This window comes from Saccostrea cucullata, unplaced genomic scaffold (assembly GCF_032062105.1).
Source record: "Saccostrea cucullata isolate Sc308-1 unplaced genomic scaffold, CSIRO_AGI_Scuc_v1 ctg765, whole genome shotgun sequence".
In the NCBI taxonomy this organism is placed as follows: Eukaryota; Metazoa; Mollusca; class Bivalvia; order Ostreida; family Ostreidae; genus Saccostrea; species Saccostrea cuccullata.
In genome coordinates, this window is record NW_026932784.1 from 364,375 (window position 1) to 382,721 (window position 18,347).

The 18,347-nt window shown below is 33.6% G+C and overlaps 1 protein-coding gene across 1 annotated transcript in view; it reads left to right on the plus strand.

Annotated features, from left to right (window-relative positions):
* Nucleotides 1–7,575: 7,575 nt before the first annotated feature.
* The window catches only part of LOC134236153 (histone-lysine N-methyltransferase SUV39H2-like), a 35,664-nt gene continuing 24,892 nt past the window's right edge, over nucleotides 7,576–18,347 (plus strand). The window contains exons 1-2 of the mRNA XM_062718330.1: nucleotides 7,576–7,871; nucleotides 17,171–17,250. Coding sequence (XP_062574314.1) covers nucleotides 7,697–7,871; nucleotides 17,171–17,250 — 255 coding nt within the window. The 5' untranslated portion in view covers nucleotides 7,576–7,696. The remainder of the gene's footprint in view (nucleotides 7,872–17,170; nucleotides 17,251–18,347) is intronic.

Here is an 18,347-nt window from a genome sequence, read left to right on the forward strand (position 1 = left end):
TTAAATGAAGTTTTGGAATTCAATAGTAGATATTAATTTTGGCTTTTGAAAATATCAAAAATAATCAAAACTGACATATGATTTTGAAGAATTTTTTCACTAGAAATGGAGCTACATGAATATAACACATATGTGTAAGTTGGATATATAACCACTGGTAGAATTAAATCCCAGTCCACTAGCTAATATTAAGACTGCGGAACATTAACTGGCAAAATTGGAAATATACAACTTACGTCATTTCTATCTGTTACAATCAAAACATTCAGTGATGCACAATGAAATGGGCGGATACAATTCGACGCGGACGTGGGGAAAACATTGGATTGAAATTGCAGATCGAAATTCATTTTCAATCCACCTCAGCTACGCTAGACGGCACATTATTAATGATTGACCCCAGAAGACAAACGATTTCAATGTTGGTACAGTTTGAATTTTTTTGTCCAGTGTTTTAAATAAATTGATATTCAAGGGACAAATATTTCATTTCTGTTTGGTAAATATATGTATATCTTTGTGGTGGTGGTGGTGGTGGGGGGGGGGGGGGGGGGGCTGAACGATTTTTAAATAAAGTTGTTCAACAGTACTTATGCACTCTTATAATCCTTGAAATAAAATATATTGTCATGTTAAGCCATGACCTGACTCGACAATTTTTACCCCCCCCCCCTTTCTAGAATCAAATATATCCTGAAAAATAATCTTTGTCTTCTATGATCTTTCGCGTTCTTGAAATTATAAGCTAAAACTCATATTAATGTGAACTTCAAACAGTATGTATTTGGGAGTTGAATTTAGTTGAATTTTGGATCATACATTCACTCTTTGATTTGAAAACAGCTCAGGTGAATTGAAAATGAATTTCGATCTGCAATTTCAATCCGATGTTTTCCCCACGTCCGCGTCGAATTGTATCCGCCCATTTCATTGTCTATCACTGAAAGTTTTGATTGTAACAGATAGAAATGACGTAAGCTGTATATTTCCAATTTTGCCAGTTAATGTTCCGCGATCTTAATACAATTTAAATTAGAGGTATTGCGGTAACTGGAAATTCCAGAAGCCCCCCGTTTTTTGGAGAATACCCATACAGAAGGGTAGAAGCCCCAATAAAGTGGTAGAAGCCCCATAAAATTGAATGGAATGGGGTACATAAAATCCTAAGGTGATGTTTAAATGAATGATATTGATAACCGTAAATTTTTATAGCCAATTTTACCTCAGAGTCGACAGAAATCGGGCGCCATTTCTTCTTGTCTTCATATACCGTACACCACCCCCGATCTAAAATCGCGATCGCTGAAGTCGTTTAGAGTAATCCGTGAAAATCATTACCATTATCTTGATCAAAAGTGAATAATATAATATATGATTTTTATTTTTAAAAAAATATATGAAAGGAAAGTTAAGAATATAAATAAAGCATTAAATATTTACATATTTCCTAAATGAAATAAAATATTAATTATGAACATATTTCATGGCCTACTTGAATACTTTTATCCACACTGGTTTGTACCTACCAAAAAGAATTTTATATCGAAAATCATTACTGAAAACATGAAAATATTTGTATAGATGATGTGTACTGTTACATAAAAACATCGAGATTTAACCTGTTGATAGAGATTACTGAACAAATTGATTGGGTGTTTTAAATGAATTTAACTAGGCAATTAATAATTAATAAAGTTCCTTTTCTAAAATTCTAATCATTTATAATATAAAATTAAGTTAAATAAATTCATGAATAAAGTGATTTAAGTTGTTAATTTATTTAATTTCAAAGGTATTTGTTTTGGTTTCTTTTTCTTCAAATTGTTTATTTATATTTGAAATTCAGTATTCATGCATTCATTATTATTTTCCAGTTACTTGTAATTTTTTTTGGTTCTGTTTTTATTTGGGGGAGTTTTTTTTTTTGTTCATGTAATAGAACAAATTATACTCATTGATATTAGAAAGCGATATGTATCCATTAGAATGAAATTATTAGAATCCAGGTCCAGGAAATAAAAAAGTTACATAAAAATGAATAAAATGTGCATAATTGCATATGCAAACACTTGTAAACTGGGTATTATGAGAATATGGTGAGAATATTATTTACACATCAGCTAGCTGTGTTGTTATGTACTGGGGTAGAGAGGCACCCCTGTGTGTGTACATGCAATATATACACAGCTGTTGACACTTGGTCAAGTTGACAATAAACTTCTTTTGATCAAACACCTGTTCTGAGCTAGTCTGACCAACCCCCCTCTGGCAGGGCATGTGTATATATACACTGAACCTTGACTATGCTCAATTGTTCTTGACTTTCATTATCAAATTGTAAAATAAATGATTTTGTAATATAATCTTTTTTTTAATAATAATGTTGATATGAAATGGTAATATGCTTTAAATACAAATTTTCATTTTAAGGACGTTAGCACACACATAAGGAAAATAAGGAAAATATGAATTTGATAATTTTGATACTAATATTAATAATGATAAATTAATAAAGACCTTTTAAATTAGTAATACCTGGAAAATATTCATAGTTTCCTTATGTTTCCAGCTCTAGCCACGTGGAGGCCTCCTTAATTGTAGAGCCATGATTTGAGCCATGATTTGAGCCATGATTTGAATTTTGAAACAGCTAGAAAAATATTAAAGTCAAAGGACCGAAAGATGACCGAAAGATTAAAAGAAAATTTAAAAAAAAATTAAATTTTTATTATTTTGATAAAGATACTTTATCATTATCATTATTCCTAGACAATCTTTTGTTCATGTATAAACATATTACAGCCAAATGAAAGGGGTACCTGTAAAGTGCGAAACGAAATAGAAACGAAACGAACTGAAACGAAACGAAATCTACCGAAACGAAACGAAACCTACCGAAACGAAACAAAATCAAGACGAAACGATACGAAATCAAAACGAAACCTGCCGAAACGAAACGAAACAAAACTATCAAAATGATTTTTTTTTTTAAATCAAGGTATGTACTAGTATATAATTATATATGTGTAACTAACTGCATGTGGACTTTTTATTTTACTTCAAATAAAATTTATTTAGTTCATGCAGTAGTCTTGTTAATATAAAATTTAATTACCGATAAATTATGCTCCCTTCTCGTTCTAATGATTTATTTACACGTTTGCCAGCTGCAAATATGCAACAGCGTACTGCATGTATAATTTCAATATGTGCAGTATTTTCTATTTTTTATGTCTTACTCTTATTTTCAGCCCTCGTTTATCTAAATACAACATATCTATCAAAATTGGCGTGTTACATGTAAAGGCTCGTTTATGTACGGGTCGGAATAAAGTAACAGTACTGTTGTATTGCGAATATCTTAAAACATAGGATAAACCAGAGATTTCCGAGTATTTAGTATTCAATTCCGAAACAATTTAACTGACACGAAAAAAATCTCTCGAAGCGAACGATGTCATTTTTAAGAAGGTAAATTATTTGGTGTTATATTTAAAAAATATGACAAAAACGTCGGATGCGGGGGAGGGTGAGCCCCCCCCCCCCTTTTTTTTGGGCAAAGATATATATTATACAGGCATTGAAAATTTGGGTTTACCTTTTTGGTTTGGTCAAGCCCCCCCCTCCCCAACTTTCAATTTACTCCCAACGCCTATGAATGAACTTAATTAAAGCGAAACAATTGTCTGTGGTGTTTGAACTTTATAAATTTCATATGAAGTAAAAATAAACCATATGCAGTTACACATGATCTATAACTATATGTACATATATATATACCATGATTTGAAAAACATTCTGAAAGTTTTGTTTCGTTTCGTTTCAGTAGGTTTAGTTTCGTTTCGTTTCGGTAGGTTTCGTTTTGTTTCGGTAGATTTCGTTTCGTTTCGGTAGATTTCGTTTCGTTTCGGCAGATTTCGTTTCGTTTCATTTCGTTTCGTTTCGTTTCGTTTCTATTTCATTTCGCACTTTACAGGTACCCAAATGAAAGAAATTGACATAAAATTAAATAACATTATAAAAAATTACATAGAAAGGAATTTATAAAAATATGTTCTTAACCTATAACCTAATCTAACACAACACCAAACAGTATTCACTGGTCTGCACCCGTCTGGCGGGGGAGGAATACTGCCTGATACTAACCCTACTCTAGAAAAAATAATAAATATACAATTTTAAAAACATTTTTGGGTTTTAATGGTTTAAGACTGGTTTAAAAGTGTTTCTGCAAGTGGGAGAAAAAGATATATATTCATCTTCTCTGTCAGATATAGTGTTAGGAATCCAAAACATTATTGAATAAAGTGCCACGCCACAGCATGATACGCCCGTCAAAAAATTACAATTATCTTAAATAATTAAAAGTGCAAGAAAATCATGTCAACCTTGATTTTAGATTTCCATGATTTTTCATTCATAGATTTCTATACTGGTTGTGTTAGACCTTGCCAAATGCCTATCATATTAAACAATATCAAATTAGTCTTAACAACTTAATCTATACCTAATTAATTTTGAAAATAAAAGGCTGACCATCAAATATAAAATGACCAACAGTTCTTCTGTCTAATTCCCAAAGGATACACTGTCAGTTAAGATAATGCTCTGAAGAAATGATTGAGACAGCTATAGCCTTGCTACATTGAACAAATTAATTAATCTTTAACTGGATGCTTGTCTACTCATTATTCCCAAGAGATTATTGGATCTGCACTATCTACCATAAAGCATTTTTAAAACATATAAAACCTCAATGATTTTTTTGTTAGATTTAATGGCAGATAGGTTTTAATATGCAATTCATATGGACATGCTGATTCCACCCCACCCCCATAAAATTAGTTTTTTAAAGTTCATAATATTATGTAATATCAAAATAGTTTATTATGCAAAATCAAATTAGTTTTATTTACTTCTTATCAAATTCATTTTAAAACTTATGCTAGCCAACAAGAGCTATTTTTAATCCAACAGGATTACCCATTTGGCCCAATACTCAAGGGATATAGATAGCACCGATGCTCTTCCTCACACTAAACTTATTAATTTCTCTCTCTAATTTGACATGCAATTTTCTGTTATCAAAATTCTTCTTGACCAGTGCTTGATAATTAAACTCATGGGAGTGGTGGAATTTCTTTAGCATACATTACATTTGTTATAGATTGCTGTCAAGTATATGCTAAAAAAATAAGTATTTTCTTGATTTAACATTTTTCTAATGAGGAAAGTGCAATACTTTTACATTTTTTGGAGTGTGTAAATGAAGAGAAAAAAAGACATTTTTTTTTATTTCACTTAAATTAAAGGCCACAAAGACCTTGAAATAGGTCGCGACACACCCTCTACCTAAGATGCATAAAGTGGCCAAGTTTGATGATTCTAAGTCTAATAGTTTCTAGTTATGGACCGGACAGGATTTTTCCATATTTGGCTATAACTTTTTAATTATAGGTCAGAGTGACCTACTTTTTGTGTGCGACACACCTTCTACCCAAGATGTATCAGCTGACAAAGTTTGATAACTCTAGGCCTTATAGTATTCAAGTTATGAGCTGGACACGAGAAAAGCTAACAGACGGACGGACGGACAGACGGACAGACAGACGGACATGAAGCCTATAACATAATACGTCCCGTCTGAAGACGGGCATATAAAAACTGTTAAGAAATGATTCGGTTCAGAAAATATTTATTGGAAGTCTGTTTAGGCAAATGATTTGTGGAACCATTTCAGGAAAGTACAATTTTGTTGTTGACATAAATAACACACTACGAAGGAAATATGACTTTTCAGAATGTGATATTTTGGAGATGCAGGGGTTTAATGAATTCAAATAAAAACATTTGGCGTGAAGATGGGATTAGTTTGAACAGAGAGGCAATGGAAATTTTTAGTCGACAGATTCAACTGGCAATGAAATGTAAAATTACATAAAATACCTATGCTTGGAGATGATAAAAGATTTTCAATTCACTTAACCACATTGAGATTTTTTCGTAGTTAAAATTCAATCTAAAATTTCGTTATATTTTATTTTGTGGTGTGGTTTTTTTACTTTACTTTTTTTTAAATTCATATTTGTTTTAATTTAAAGACAATTCAAAATGTAAACAACTGATGTAAAATATTTAAAACATCTGAATTTTTTTCTAAGAAAAGAACATAAAAAGGTTACTTTGAAATAAAATATCTATATATTTGAAAATTGATATACCGGTATTCTTTTAATTTACTATTTCTTTCCAGGTTTCAGTATTTTCATATTTTGACATTGATTTACTTCTTGTTCTCTTTTAACATATAAGTAATTATTATTTTCATTTTTAAAATTTAATTATTATTGTTATTGCTTTGAACTTTTGAATTTCATATTTCTATATTTCTAAATTCATAATTTGTCTAAAATCTCAAAAATAAATTCAGTATTTTCATATTTTGAAATTTATTTTTTTTTGTTCTCTTTGAAAAATATAAGTAATTATTAATTAATTATCATTACTATTTTTTATTATTATTGTTGCTTTGAAGCTTTTGGATATAATCATATCTCTAAATTATGAATTTCTCTAAATTCAAAAAAAAAAAAAAAAAAAAAAATCTTAAATTATCTTAATGGCTAATGTTCTTGATTTCAAAAAATATTTATTACATAATATTTGATATAAATCTTGCATAAAAAACATTAAAATTAAAATGAATAATTTTAACCTTATCTATACGATGATAAACAGCAGCTCGCTTCGAAATTAGATCGGGCGTGGTGTACGGTAAACCAGTAATGGCGCCCGATTTCTGTCGACTCTGAGGTAAAATTGGCTATAAAAATTTACAGATTTCGATATCATTTATTTAAGCATCACCGTAGGGTTTTATGTACCCCATTTCATTCAATTTTATGGGGCTTCTACCACTTTATTGGGGCTTCTACCCTTCTGTATGGGTATTTTCAAAAAACGGGGGGCTTCCAATTTCCAGTCACCCTTAGGTATTGTGAGCACAGGCTCGTATTTATATATATATATATATATATATATATATATATATATATATATTTATATATATAATACAGATTAAAAGTGTTACATTAAAAGTTTAAACCTCAAGTTAAAACTTATCTCAAGATAAGTTTTTTTTTTTTAGTTTAAAACTTTATATATAAACTTTTAATGTAACAAATGAAAAGTAGTTTATTTCAGGCCAAGAATTTTATTTTGTGGCAATAATTGCATGAATTGGTAAAAAAAAAATCATACCATGTTCTTCACCAGCAACCGTAATAAACACACTTAACTCCTTAACTCGAAATATTGTTTGTGCACCATAAGATTTACGGACCGAAAAGTCTGTGAGTCGAATTGTATTTTGTGTCATTTGGGTAGTTATGAAACTTTTTCGTTTTTCTTTTAAAAAAACTCTGTAACATAAAAACCACACTCGGTGTTCTGATATGAAAACATTCATCGATATGCATAACCAAGTACCTGTAAATAACCTATAAATTTAAGAAAAGTGGAAAACTTGTTATCCACGTAAATAGTACGACCATTATTGACCAATCAGAAAGCTAACCGGATATGGAAATGATATTTCAAATGCGCGCCATTTTTCGCACTTGCTTAGAATGTTGACATGATGTTCTGGTTAAAAGTATCTGATGCTTAGAATATAGCAAAATTGGTAATTGAAAAAATGGGTATTATTGAAATATTTGAATCTCGCGTACCATGCTTATCAGATATTTTAGATCTACAGAGAACCTGTCAAAAACAGGAGCTGAAGTTTTCTCCGGACACCAATCGATATTTGCTGTATCTCACACTGAAGAAAGTGGGGCCATTTGTTGCACAAAAGCTTGTCAGTAAATGTAAGTTTTCTTTAAACACACACTTTCATTTGCATAAGGAAACAAACATGATAAAGAAGAGTTAGGCATTATCCTGTTATTCGCTCCGCGGAGTGAATAATATTTGACGTTGTTGACGTTACGTTTTTCTTCATATTTATACTTGCCTTTGAACATGTTGAAAGAATACATAAATACTTTCAGATATTAGCCTTTATTCCGTGGTAATTTTTTTATCACGACTAAATTTCGTTACAGGGCATATTGGATAAAATTTTAGATGTGAGAGAATTATTCAATGCAATGTATAGCGTTTATTCCGTGAATTTCTCTTAATACGCATGAGGAAACGGCAACTGTTATCAATTAATTTACTCTCTATACATACTATTTAATGGAATAAACAGCTAGTATTTTCATAAATGATTTCATGTTTATACATTTATCAGGGAATAAAATGTTATATATTATGTTTGTTTTATTACGAAATAAACTACATGGTTTATTGAGTAAAATTTTAAATGTGAGAGAATTATTTGGTATATATAACGTTTATTCCGTAAATGTCTCTTATATGCATGAGGAAAACGAAAACTGTTATCAATTTAATTTCTATATTATTTAACGGAATGAACAATATTTTCATGAATAATTTTATGTTTATACATTTATCAGGGAATAAAATGTAATATGTTATGTTTTTACGCTTGTTTTGTCACGGAATAAACCACATGGTATATCTTCTTGTTTTGTCCATTGTTTGCTTACATGTTAAATTTCATTGCGTAGGACTCAAAAACATGTAGAAATGTGATAAATTGTATGTTTATTTATACACCTGTAACGGAATAAACCATATTTTTATGCTACTTAAATTATATTGTTCTATAAATTAAGGAATCCATGCCTTGAAGTGGTACAGGTATATATCCAAGTGAGTTTACAATATCATTCGAACAGTGAATGAATCTCTGTACATACATGATTTTATTTCCTGTGTACTATATCAGACCTAATTCAAATTGAATACCATAACAAAAATCCAAAAAAAACACGCTTTCACGTTTACTACTTAACAATACGAACAATGACCGAATGCATGAATAGTGTTCACCTTATTGCCATGGTTCAGTTATACTCAGTATGGTCTTTGTAAAAATCTTCCCCCGTTTATTCGCATTGGTGCTAATAAGTATACCTCTATTTTCATCCATTTTAAAAATACTTTTCTCACAATGAACATCCACCAAATATTCCAGTTTAGCTTGAACATGGAAAGATCGTCTGTATATATATACTCCTGTTATTCGCACCGGTGCGAATAATTTTCACACTATATCCATTCATTAAATGTATTTTAGAGTATCTCCCCCCAAAAATATCCAAGCCCCATTTTTAGGTCACCTGAGTAAACTCAGGTGACCTATTGCTATCCGTTTTCGTCCGTCGTCGTCCGTCGTGCGTCGTGTGTTAACATTTGAACATTTTCAGCTTCTTCTCTGCAACCATTGAACCAATTTCAGCCAAATTTGGCACAAAGCATCTATGGGTGAAGGGGAACAAAAATTGTGAATTTCATGATCCCTGCCCCCCTGGGGCCTGAGGGGTGGGGCCAAAACCACTAAAATTAATGCAATGTTTAAAAATCTTCTTCTTTACTCCTGGACATCAAGCAGTCAAACTATTTGCATGATTGTAATCAGCATTGAGTCCTCTACCAAAATTGTGAAATTCATGGCCCTGGGGTCAGGGGTTCTAGTGCTAGGGTGGGGCTAAATAAGTATACAGTGAAAATGCATTATTTCTTTGAAAATCTTCTCCTCTGCTCCTGGGTATTAGATAAACCAACTAAGTACATAGTTATGATAAGCAAGAGTGCCTCTACCAAAATTGTGAATTTTCTGGCCCCAGGGTCAAGGGTTCTGGTGTTGGGGGGGGGGGGCTCTATTGATTATATAGTGAAAATACATGAATTCTTTGAAAATCTTCTTCTCTGGTCCTAGGTATTAAATAAACTAATTAAGTGCATAGTTATGATGAACAAGAGTGCCTTTACCAAAATTGTGAATTTTATGGCCCCAGGGTCAAGGGTTCTGGTGTTGGGGGGGGGCTCTATTGATTATATAGTGAAATACAGGAATTCTTTGAAAATCTTCTTCTCTGCTCCTAGGTATTAAATAAACTAACTAAGTGCATAGTTGTGATAAGCAAAAGTGCCTCTACCAAAATTGTGAATTTTATGGCCCCAGGGTCAAGGGTTCTGGTGTTGGGGGGAGAGGCTCTATTGATTATATAGTGAAAATACATGAATTCTTTGAAAATCTTCTTCTCTGCTCCTTGGTATCAAATAAACTAATTAAATGCATAGTTATGATAAGCAAGAGTGCTTCTACCAAGATTGTGAATTTTATGGCCCCAGGGTCAAGGGTTCTGGTGTTGGGGGGGGGGGGCTCTATTGATTATATAGTGAAATACATGAATTATTTTGAAAATCTTCTTCTCTGCTCCTAGGTATCAAATAAACTAACTAAGTGCATAGTTATGATAAGCAAGAGTGCCTCTACCAAAATTGTGAATTTTATGGCCCCAGGGTCAAGGGTTCTGGTGTTGGGGGGGGGGGGGCTCTATTGATTATATAGTGAAAATACATGAATTCTTTGAAAATCTTCTTCTCTGCTCCTTGGTATCAAATAAACTAACTAAGTGCATAGTTATGACAAGCAAGAGTGCCTCTACCAAAATTGTGAATTTTATGGCCCCAGGGTCAAGGGTTCTGGTGTTGGGGGGAGAGGCTCTATTGATTATATAGTGAAAATACAGGAATTCTTTGAAAATCTTCTTCTCTGCTCCTAGGTATTAAATAAACTAACTAAGTGCATAGTTATGATAAGCAAGAGTGCCTCTACCAAAATTGTGAATTTTATGGCCCAGGGTCAAGGGTTCTGGTGTTGGGGGGTGGGGGGGGGGGGGGCTCTATTGATTATATAGTGAAAATACATGAATTCTTTGAAAATCTTCTCTGCTCCTAGGTATTAAATAAAATAAGTGCATAGTTATGATAAGAAAGAGTGCTTCTACCAAAATTGTGAATTTTCTGAGTGCATAGGGTCAAGGGTTCTGGTGTTGGGGGGGGGGGGGGTTCTATTGATTTTATTGTGAAAATATGAATTCTTTGAAAATCTTCTTCTCTGCTCCTAGGTATTAAATGAACTTACTAAGTGCATAGTAATGATTAGCAAGATGGCCTCAACAAAAATTGTGAATTTTATGGTCCTAGGGTCAAGGGTTCTGGTGTTAAGCCGGGGTTTTATTGATTATATAGCGAAAATTCATTAAATCTTTGAAAATTTTCTTCTCTGTCTCTGGGTATGAAGTAGATGAACTACCTATATAGTTACGATGAGCAAGGGCCGTAATCTTACAGAATTGTGAATTTTAAGGCCCCATGGTCAGGGGTTGGGTGGGGGGGGGCTCTGCTTATATACTGAAAATGAATTTATTGTTTGAAATCTGCTCCTTTGTATTTATAAAACATTTATTTATTTTTTTGATAGGTAGTTTTAAGGGTGCCTTTTAAAATTTTGTGCAATGTTAGGACCTAGGGTCAGGGGTTTATGTTACCTTGTTAGGGGCACGACTGATTATTGCTGAATATTATTGATGATTACTTGGAGTGCATTTTTGTTCCCCTACCCTGCGTATGGGTATTCAGTTACCAAGCTAAGCAACTGTTAAGTGTATTGTTATGATGATCAATGGTGCCTCTTTCAAAATTGTGAATGCCATATAGCATCTGGCTTAAAACATGAATCAAATTCAATACACTGTTACTGGAAAGTTGTTGCATAATGCTCAGGTGACCTATAAGGCCCGTGGGCCTCTTGTTTTATATTCTCTCCCCCAAAGAAACCCTTTTCCCGGGAATACTTCCCTTTCCTGGGCATTTTAGCTTGAAATCTGGAACTTCGTCTGTATATATATACTAATGTTATTCGCACCGGTGCGAATAATTTTCACACTATATCCATTCATTAAATGTATTTTAGAGTGTCTCCCCCCAAAAATATCCAAGCCCCATTTTTTTATATTCTCTCCCCCAAATAAACCCTTTTCCCGGGAATACTTCCCTTTCCTGGGCATTTTAGCTTGAAATCTGGAACTTCGTCTGTATATATATACTCCTGTTATTCGCACCGGTGCGAATAATTTTCACACTATATTCATTCATTAAATATATATAAATGAAAACGGAGAATGTTTTGGATTTCTTTAATTCATACATTTGTATTCTTTAAATTTTAAGAATAACAAAACACTTGATACTTGCATTTTTAGGTCACCTGAGTAAACTCAGGTGACCTATTACCATCCGTTTTCGTCTGTCGTCGTGCGACGTCCGTCGTCCGTCGTCCATCGTGTGTTAACATTTGAACATTTTCAGCTTCTTCTCTGCAACCACTCAATCAATTTCAACCAAATTTGGCACAAAGCATCTATGGGTGTAGGGGAACAAAAATTGTGAATTTCATGATCCCTGCCCCCCTGGGGCCTGAGGGGTGGGGCCAAAACCACTAAAATTAATGCAATCTTTAAAAATCTTCTTCTTTACTCCTGGACATCAAGCAGTCAAACTGTTTGCATGATTGTAATCAGCATTGAGTCCTCTACCAAAATTGTGAAATTCATGGCCCTTGGGTCAGGGGTTCTGGTGTTAGGGCGGGGCTCTATTGATTATATAGTGAAAATACATGAATTTTATGAAAATCTTCTCTGCTCCTGGGTATTAAATAAACCAACTAAGTACATAGTTATGATGAGCAAGAGTGCCTCTACCAAAATTGTGAATTTTATGGCCCCAGGGTCAGAGGTTCTGGTGTTAGGGTGGGGCTCTATTGATTATATAGTAAAAATACATGATTTCTTTGAAAATCATCTTCTCTGTCCCTGGGTATTAAATAAACCAAGTAAGTAAATAGTTACAATAAGCAAGAGCGCCTCTACCAAAATTGTGAATTTTATGGCCCCAGGGTCAAGGGTTCTGGTGTTGGGGGGGGGGGGCTCGGGCTCTATTGATTATATAGTGAAATTACATGAATTCTTTGAAAATCTTCTTCTCTGCTCCTAGGTATTAAATAAACTAACTAAGTGCATAGTTATGATGAGCAAGAGTGCCTCTACAAAAATTGTGAATTTTATGGCCCCAGCGTCAATGGTTCTGGTGGGGGGGGACTTTATTGTTTATAAAGTGAAAATACATGAATTCTTTGAAAATCTTTTTCTCTGCTCCTAGGTATTAAATAAACTATCTAAGTACATAGTTATGATAAGCAAGTGTTCCTAAACCAAGATTGTGAATTTTATGGCCCCAGGGTCAAGGGGTCTGGTGTTGAGGGGGGGGAGGCTCTATTGATTATATAGTGAAAATTCATGAATTCTTTGAAAACCTTCTTCTCTGCTCCTAGGTATTATATAAACTAAGTAAGTGCATTAAGTTATGATGAGCAAGTGTGCCTCAACCAAAATTGTGAATTTAATGGCCCTATCATCAAGGGTTCTGGTGTTGGGGGGGGGCTCTATTGATTATATAGTGAAATTACATTAATTCATTGAAAATCTTCTTCTCTGCTCCTAGGTATTGAATAAATTAACTAAGTGCTTAGTGATGATGAGCAAGAGTGCCTCAACCAAAATTGTGAATTTTATGGCCCCAGGATCAAGGGTTCTGGTGTTGGGCGGGGGCTCTATTGATCATATGGTGAAAATACAGTGGACCCTCATTTATCCGGACGCTTTGGTTCCCAGTCAATTTGTCCGGATATGTGAAGCATCCGGATATCTGAATCACCAGTTAAACAAGACAAAATAACATTTAAAAATTTTGTTCCGATGAGAAATCGTCCGGATACTGAAGTATCCGGATATCTGGCGTCCGGATATCTGAAGGTCCACTGTACATGAATTCTTTAAAAATCTTCTTCTCTGCTCCTAGGTATTAAATAAACTAACTAAGTGCATAGTTATGATGAGCAAGAGTGCCTCTACAAATATTGTGAATTTTATGGCCCCAGCATCAATGGTTCTGGTGGAGGGGGGGGGGGGCTTTATTGTTTATAAAGTGAAAATACATGAATTCTTTGAAAATCTTCTTCTCTGCTCCTAGGTATTAAATAAACTAAGTAAGTGCATAGTTATGATGAGCAAGAATGCCTCTTCTAAAATTATGAATTTCATTGCCCCAGGGTCTGGGGTTCTGGGGGGGGGGGCTTTATTGTTTATAAAGTGAAAATACATGAATTCTTTGAAAATCTTCTTCTCTGCTCCTAGGTATTAAATAAACTAAGTAAGTGCATAGTTATGATGAGCAAGAATGCCTTTTCTAAAATTATGAATTTCATTGCCCCAGGGTCTGGGGTTCTGGTGTTAGGGTGGGGCTCTATTGATTATATAGTGAAAATACATTAAATCATTGAAAGTTTTCTTCTCTGTCTCTGGGTATGAAGCAGATGAACTATCTATATAGTTATGATGAGCAAGGGCCCTAATCTTGCAGAATTGTGAATTTCAAGGCCCCAGGGTCAGGGGTGGGGGGGGGGGCTCTACTTATATACTGAAAATGAATTAATTGTTTGAAATCTGGTCCTTTGTATTTATAAAACATTTATTTACTTTTTGATAGGCAATTTTAAGGGTGCCTTTTAAAAATTTGTGCAACCTAGGGTCAGGGGTTTATGTCAGCGTGTTAGGGGCACTACTGATTATTGATGAATATTACTGATTAGTTGGAGTGCATTTTTGTTCCCCTACCCTGCGTATGGGTATTCAGTAACCAAGCTAAGCAACTGCTAAGTTTATTGTTATGATGATCAATGGCGCCCTTTCAAAATTGTGAATGCCATATAGCATCTGGCTTAAAACATGAATCAAATTCAATACACTGTAACTGGAAAGTTGTTGCATAATGCTCAGGTGACCTATAAGGACCGTGGGCCTCTTGTTATTATATAAATGTTAGTAAGGAATGCATTTTCTCATTACTGTTATTAGTTTCACCTGAGATCTTATTTTTAATTTCGACCTTGACCTAAGATAAATGGATCGTACTGAGGTTTGTTTTAGTTTTATTTGCTATTTCTGCATCCAAGGAATGTTTTGACGTTACGTCAACAACGTCAAATATTATTCACTCCGCGGAGCGAATAACAGGATAATGCCAAGAGTTATATTCCTGCATGCTGTTTTTATTATGAGTTATGACATTGACACGTGCAGTCAAAAACCATTTTCTTTGGTCAAATTGATGTGTAACGGTGTTAGTCCGATACATCTGTTTACAGTGTGAGTGTCGGTAAGACAGGTTAAAAATAAAATATATATAATAAAATTATTCACTGGGCTAGTCATAAATATCTGACATTTTCCAGGCTTCATGACTTGATATATTTAGGTGCCACAAAATCGTCTGAACTAGTAACATAATCAATTAATAAAATGGGGAATTTTGCCGTCTCCAACAGGAATTGATTTTCAGTACTTGCGATTAGTGCTGTGCGATATTACCGGTTAACCGGTGTATCCCGATTTCGTTCTTCACAATACATATCGCGGTATTTTTTTTGTGAATACCGGTTCGGGTTCGATATGCTATTAATTGTTACAAAAAGAGTTATTTGCCCTTTTCAAGGTAAAATATGGCGGCAAGCGAAGTGTGATCAGAAACCAGAGACATGTCTATTTCTAAAACAAAACGACGTCAACTGTTAATTGAAACCCCTTCATGTTAAAGCTAAATCTGAGTATTACAACTTTAATAATTGAATTCAACAAGTTGTGCCACAAAAAAACTTATATTGCCACCTGCGCCGATACAATGCGATCAGGCAATTGGAAAATCAACTCGAGAATACATGTTATTTGAGTTTATGTTTTCATTTAACCTTGACGAAAAGCAAAAATTTATTAAATATTTATATCGTGATATATTGCAATACGAAATATAATATTGCGATACGATTTTTCCGTCGCGATACCCAGCACTACTTGCGATGCGCATTTAAATGTTTGTATGTTTGTTCGCCCTAAAACGCATTTTCCCTTGATGCCGTTAGATCTTTTTCTCGTTCGCCCAGAATCTGTTCACTCTAAAACATGTTCCCTCATAATATGTTAGTCAGTTAATTTTCACAAGTTCCTTTGATTTTAAAGAATTTTATGAATTTTTGTTTAAATCAAAATTAATTATTCTTTAACGTTAAAGAAATTTTTTGAAAAACTAAAGTAATTGATGTGATTTCCATTAATTTTAATTCATAAGTAAAGTTCAGCAGGATTTAAAAAATTAAGAATAAAAGATTCCTAAAAAAGTAACCTTGTCGGAGGTTGCATGGCCTGTGAACATTTTTAGAAGCCCAATTTCAACTTCCTTAATTATTTTCTAAAATATATAAATGCTAATATGAACTTGAAAAAACTAACAAAGAAAGTGTTCCCTTACAGTAATTACTAAATTGGCAGCAATTAAACCAATTAAGTCTTTAATTACTATTAAAATCAGAAATAAAGTCATTAAGTATGAATGGAAAGAACATTTAATTATTATATACTGTAAACATATTACATTTGGCTGTGTATTTTATTTAGCACCTTTCGCGGAAAGCATCTCCTGCTTTGTCAAGTACATCGCTAAATGTCTTTTTTTTTTATACATATATTCAATGACGTTTAAAGCACACTCAGGAAGCGCTAATTCAAATCTTCACTAAGTTGTTAAAAAATCAATTTACAACCAAATATTGTACACGTAAAACAAAGTTCATTAACAGTGTTCTAATACTGTAAACCAACTTTTATTTGGGTGCGAGAAATTTTCGTGAAGTTCGTGAGAGCCTTGTCATCGCGAATATTTCTCCCTGCAAGCCAGTCCTTAAAGTCTCTGTGCCTATTAAAACCATATCAAACAAGGCTAGATCACGAAAATTAATTGCCACGAAGTAGTTTAACCCTAGTAAATCGCGAATTAAAGTCATTGCGAATAAAAGTTGGTTTACAGTAAATAAAATTTTAAAAAAAGAAAGAAATGGCTTAAAATCCAAAGATAATGTTGACATAAAATATTTACAATAGGACGATTGGGATATATGACAAATGGAACACATGGCGAATAAGAATCATGGGGAACAGACTCATGCAAAAAAGTAGATGTTCGAATATGTTTAGTGCCATTAAAGACTTTCAGGCTTTTGAGTCTTTTTCAACATATAGTATATGTACGCAATACATATGAGTGATAGTTTTCTTGAATTGCTATGTTTGTCTGTATTTAGTGGTAGAGAAAGGAGAAATAAAATGGGATGATGATGATAACTGGGAAGTGGAGAGAATCCTGGATCATGTGGAAGAAGAGGTAAGGTTGAAGTTTATTTCACCACTGACGAGTTGACTTAAAATATGAAATGATGATCAGTCATATTTCTCTGCTTCTCCTATCTCGAAACTTGGTTTTATTTTGTTTACTTTGTTTTTCCTTAATGTCATTAGCACAGAGCAGTAGAGCTGCAGCCTCATCAGAAACATTTAAATTTGAAAATATTTATGATTATTTCATAAATCGCAACTGTTTTGATATGTTTCATAGCGTGTGTGGCGCATTGGTTAGAGCGTCTGCTCTAGAGTCACAAAGTAAGGAGTCGATCCTTACATTGCAGGTTGGAATCTCACTATGGGATGTGGAGACCGCTCTTTTGAATGAGACCGTATATATCGGGGTCCCGTGTCACAGTAGGTGCCAGCACGAAAAAGATCCCTCAATGCTCAGTGTTTCCCTAAGAACTGGCTACTGGCCAAATTGACCGCTTCAATTGACAAAAGTGCTGCTTTGAAGTAAAAATTTGTTGTAAGGTCCACTAGGGCTGGGACGATATATCGAGATATCGATATATCGTGATATATGTGAGGACGATACACATATCGATACATTTGAAAAAATATCAAAATATCGCCCCAAAAAATCTGACTTCTGTTTTTTGAGTTGGCTCGCGTAGCGAGCTACTCCCTGTTGACATAGCCGTTTCAGAGCTGTAAAATTTATCACGCATTCAAGGTGATCCATCCGCCAAATATGATAGTTCTAGTAAAAAATGCTTTTGTTTGAGTGATTGTATAAACTTAGGAGGTGAAAACTGTATAAAATTTCATATTGTTATTTTATTTATGTCTTCAAGCTTTTAAAGAAATTTTTGATTAAATATCTGTACGATGTACAATTACTGCGTATGAATAATTTGAATATATATTCAAGCATGTTAGGCGGATCTAAGCTTCCCATCTGAAGTTTATTTATAATTGACCTGAAATACTCCCTAACACAAACACCTGCTGCTCTCATTAGCTGCAGCTAGAGTGCTTGAAAAATCTATTTTTAGAATCCAGATTTGCTGTGGGAATCTTTAAACTAATTATCCCATAACACTGACCACTGCAGCTAGTGTGCTTAAATTCTTG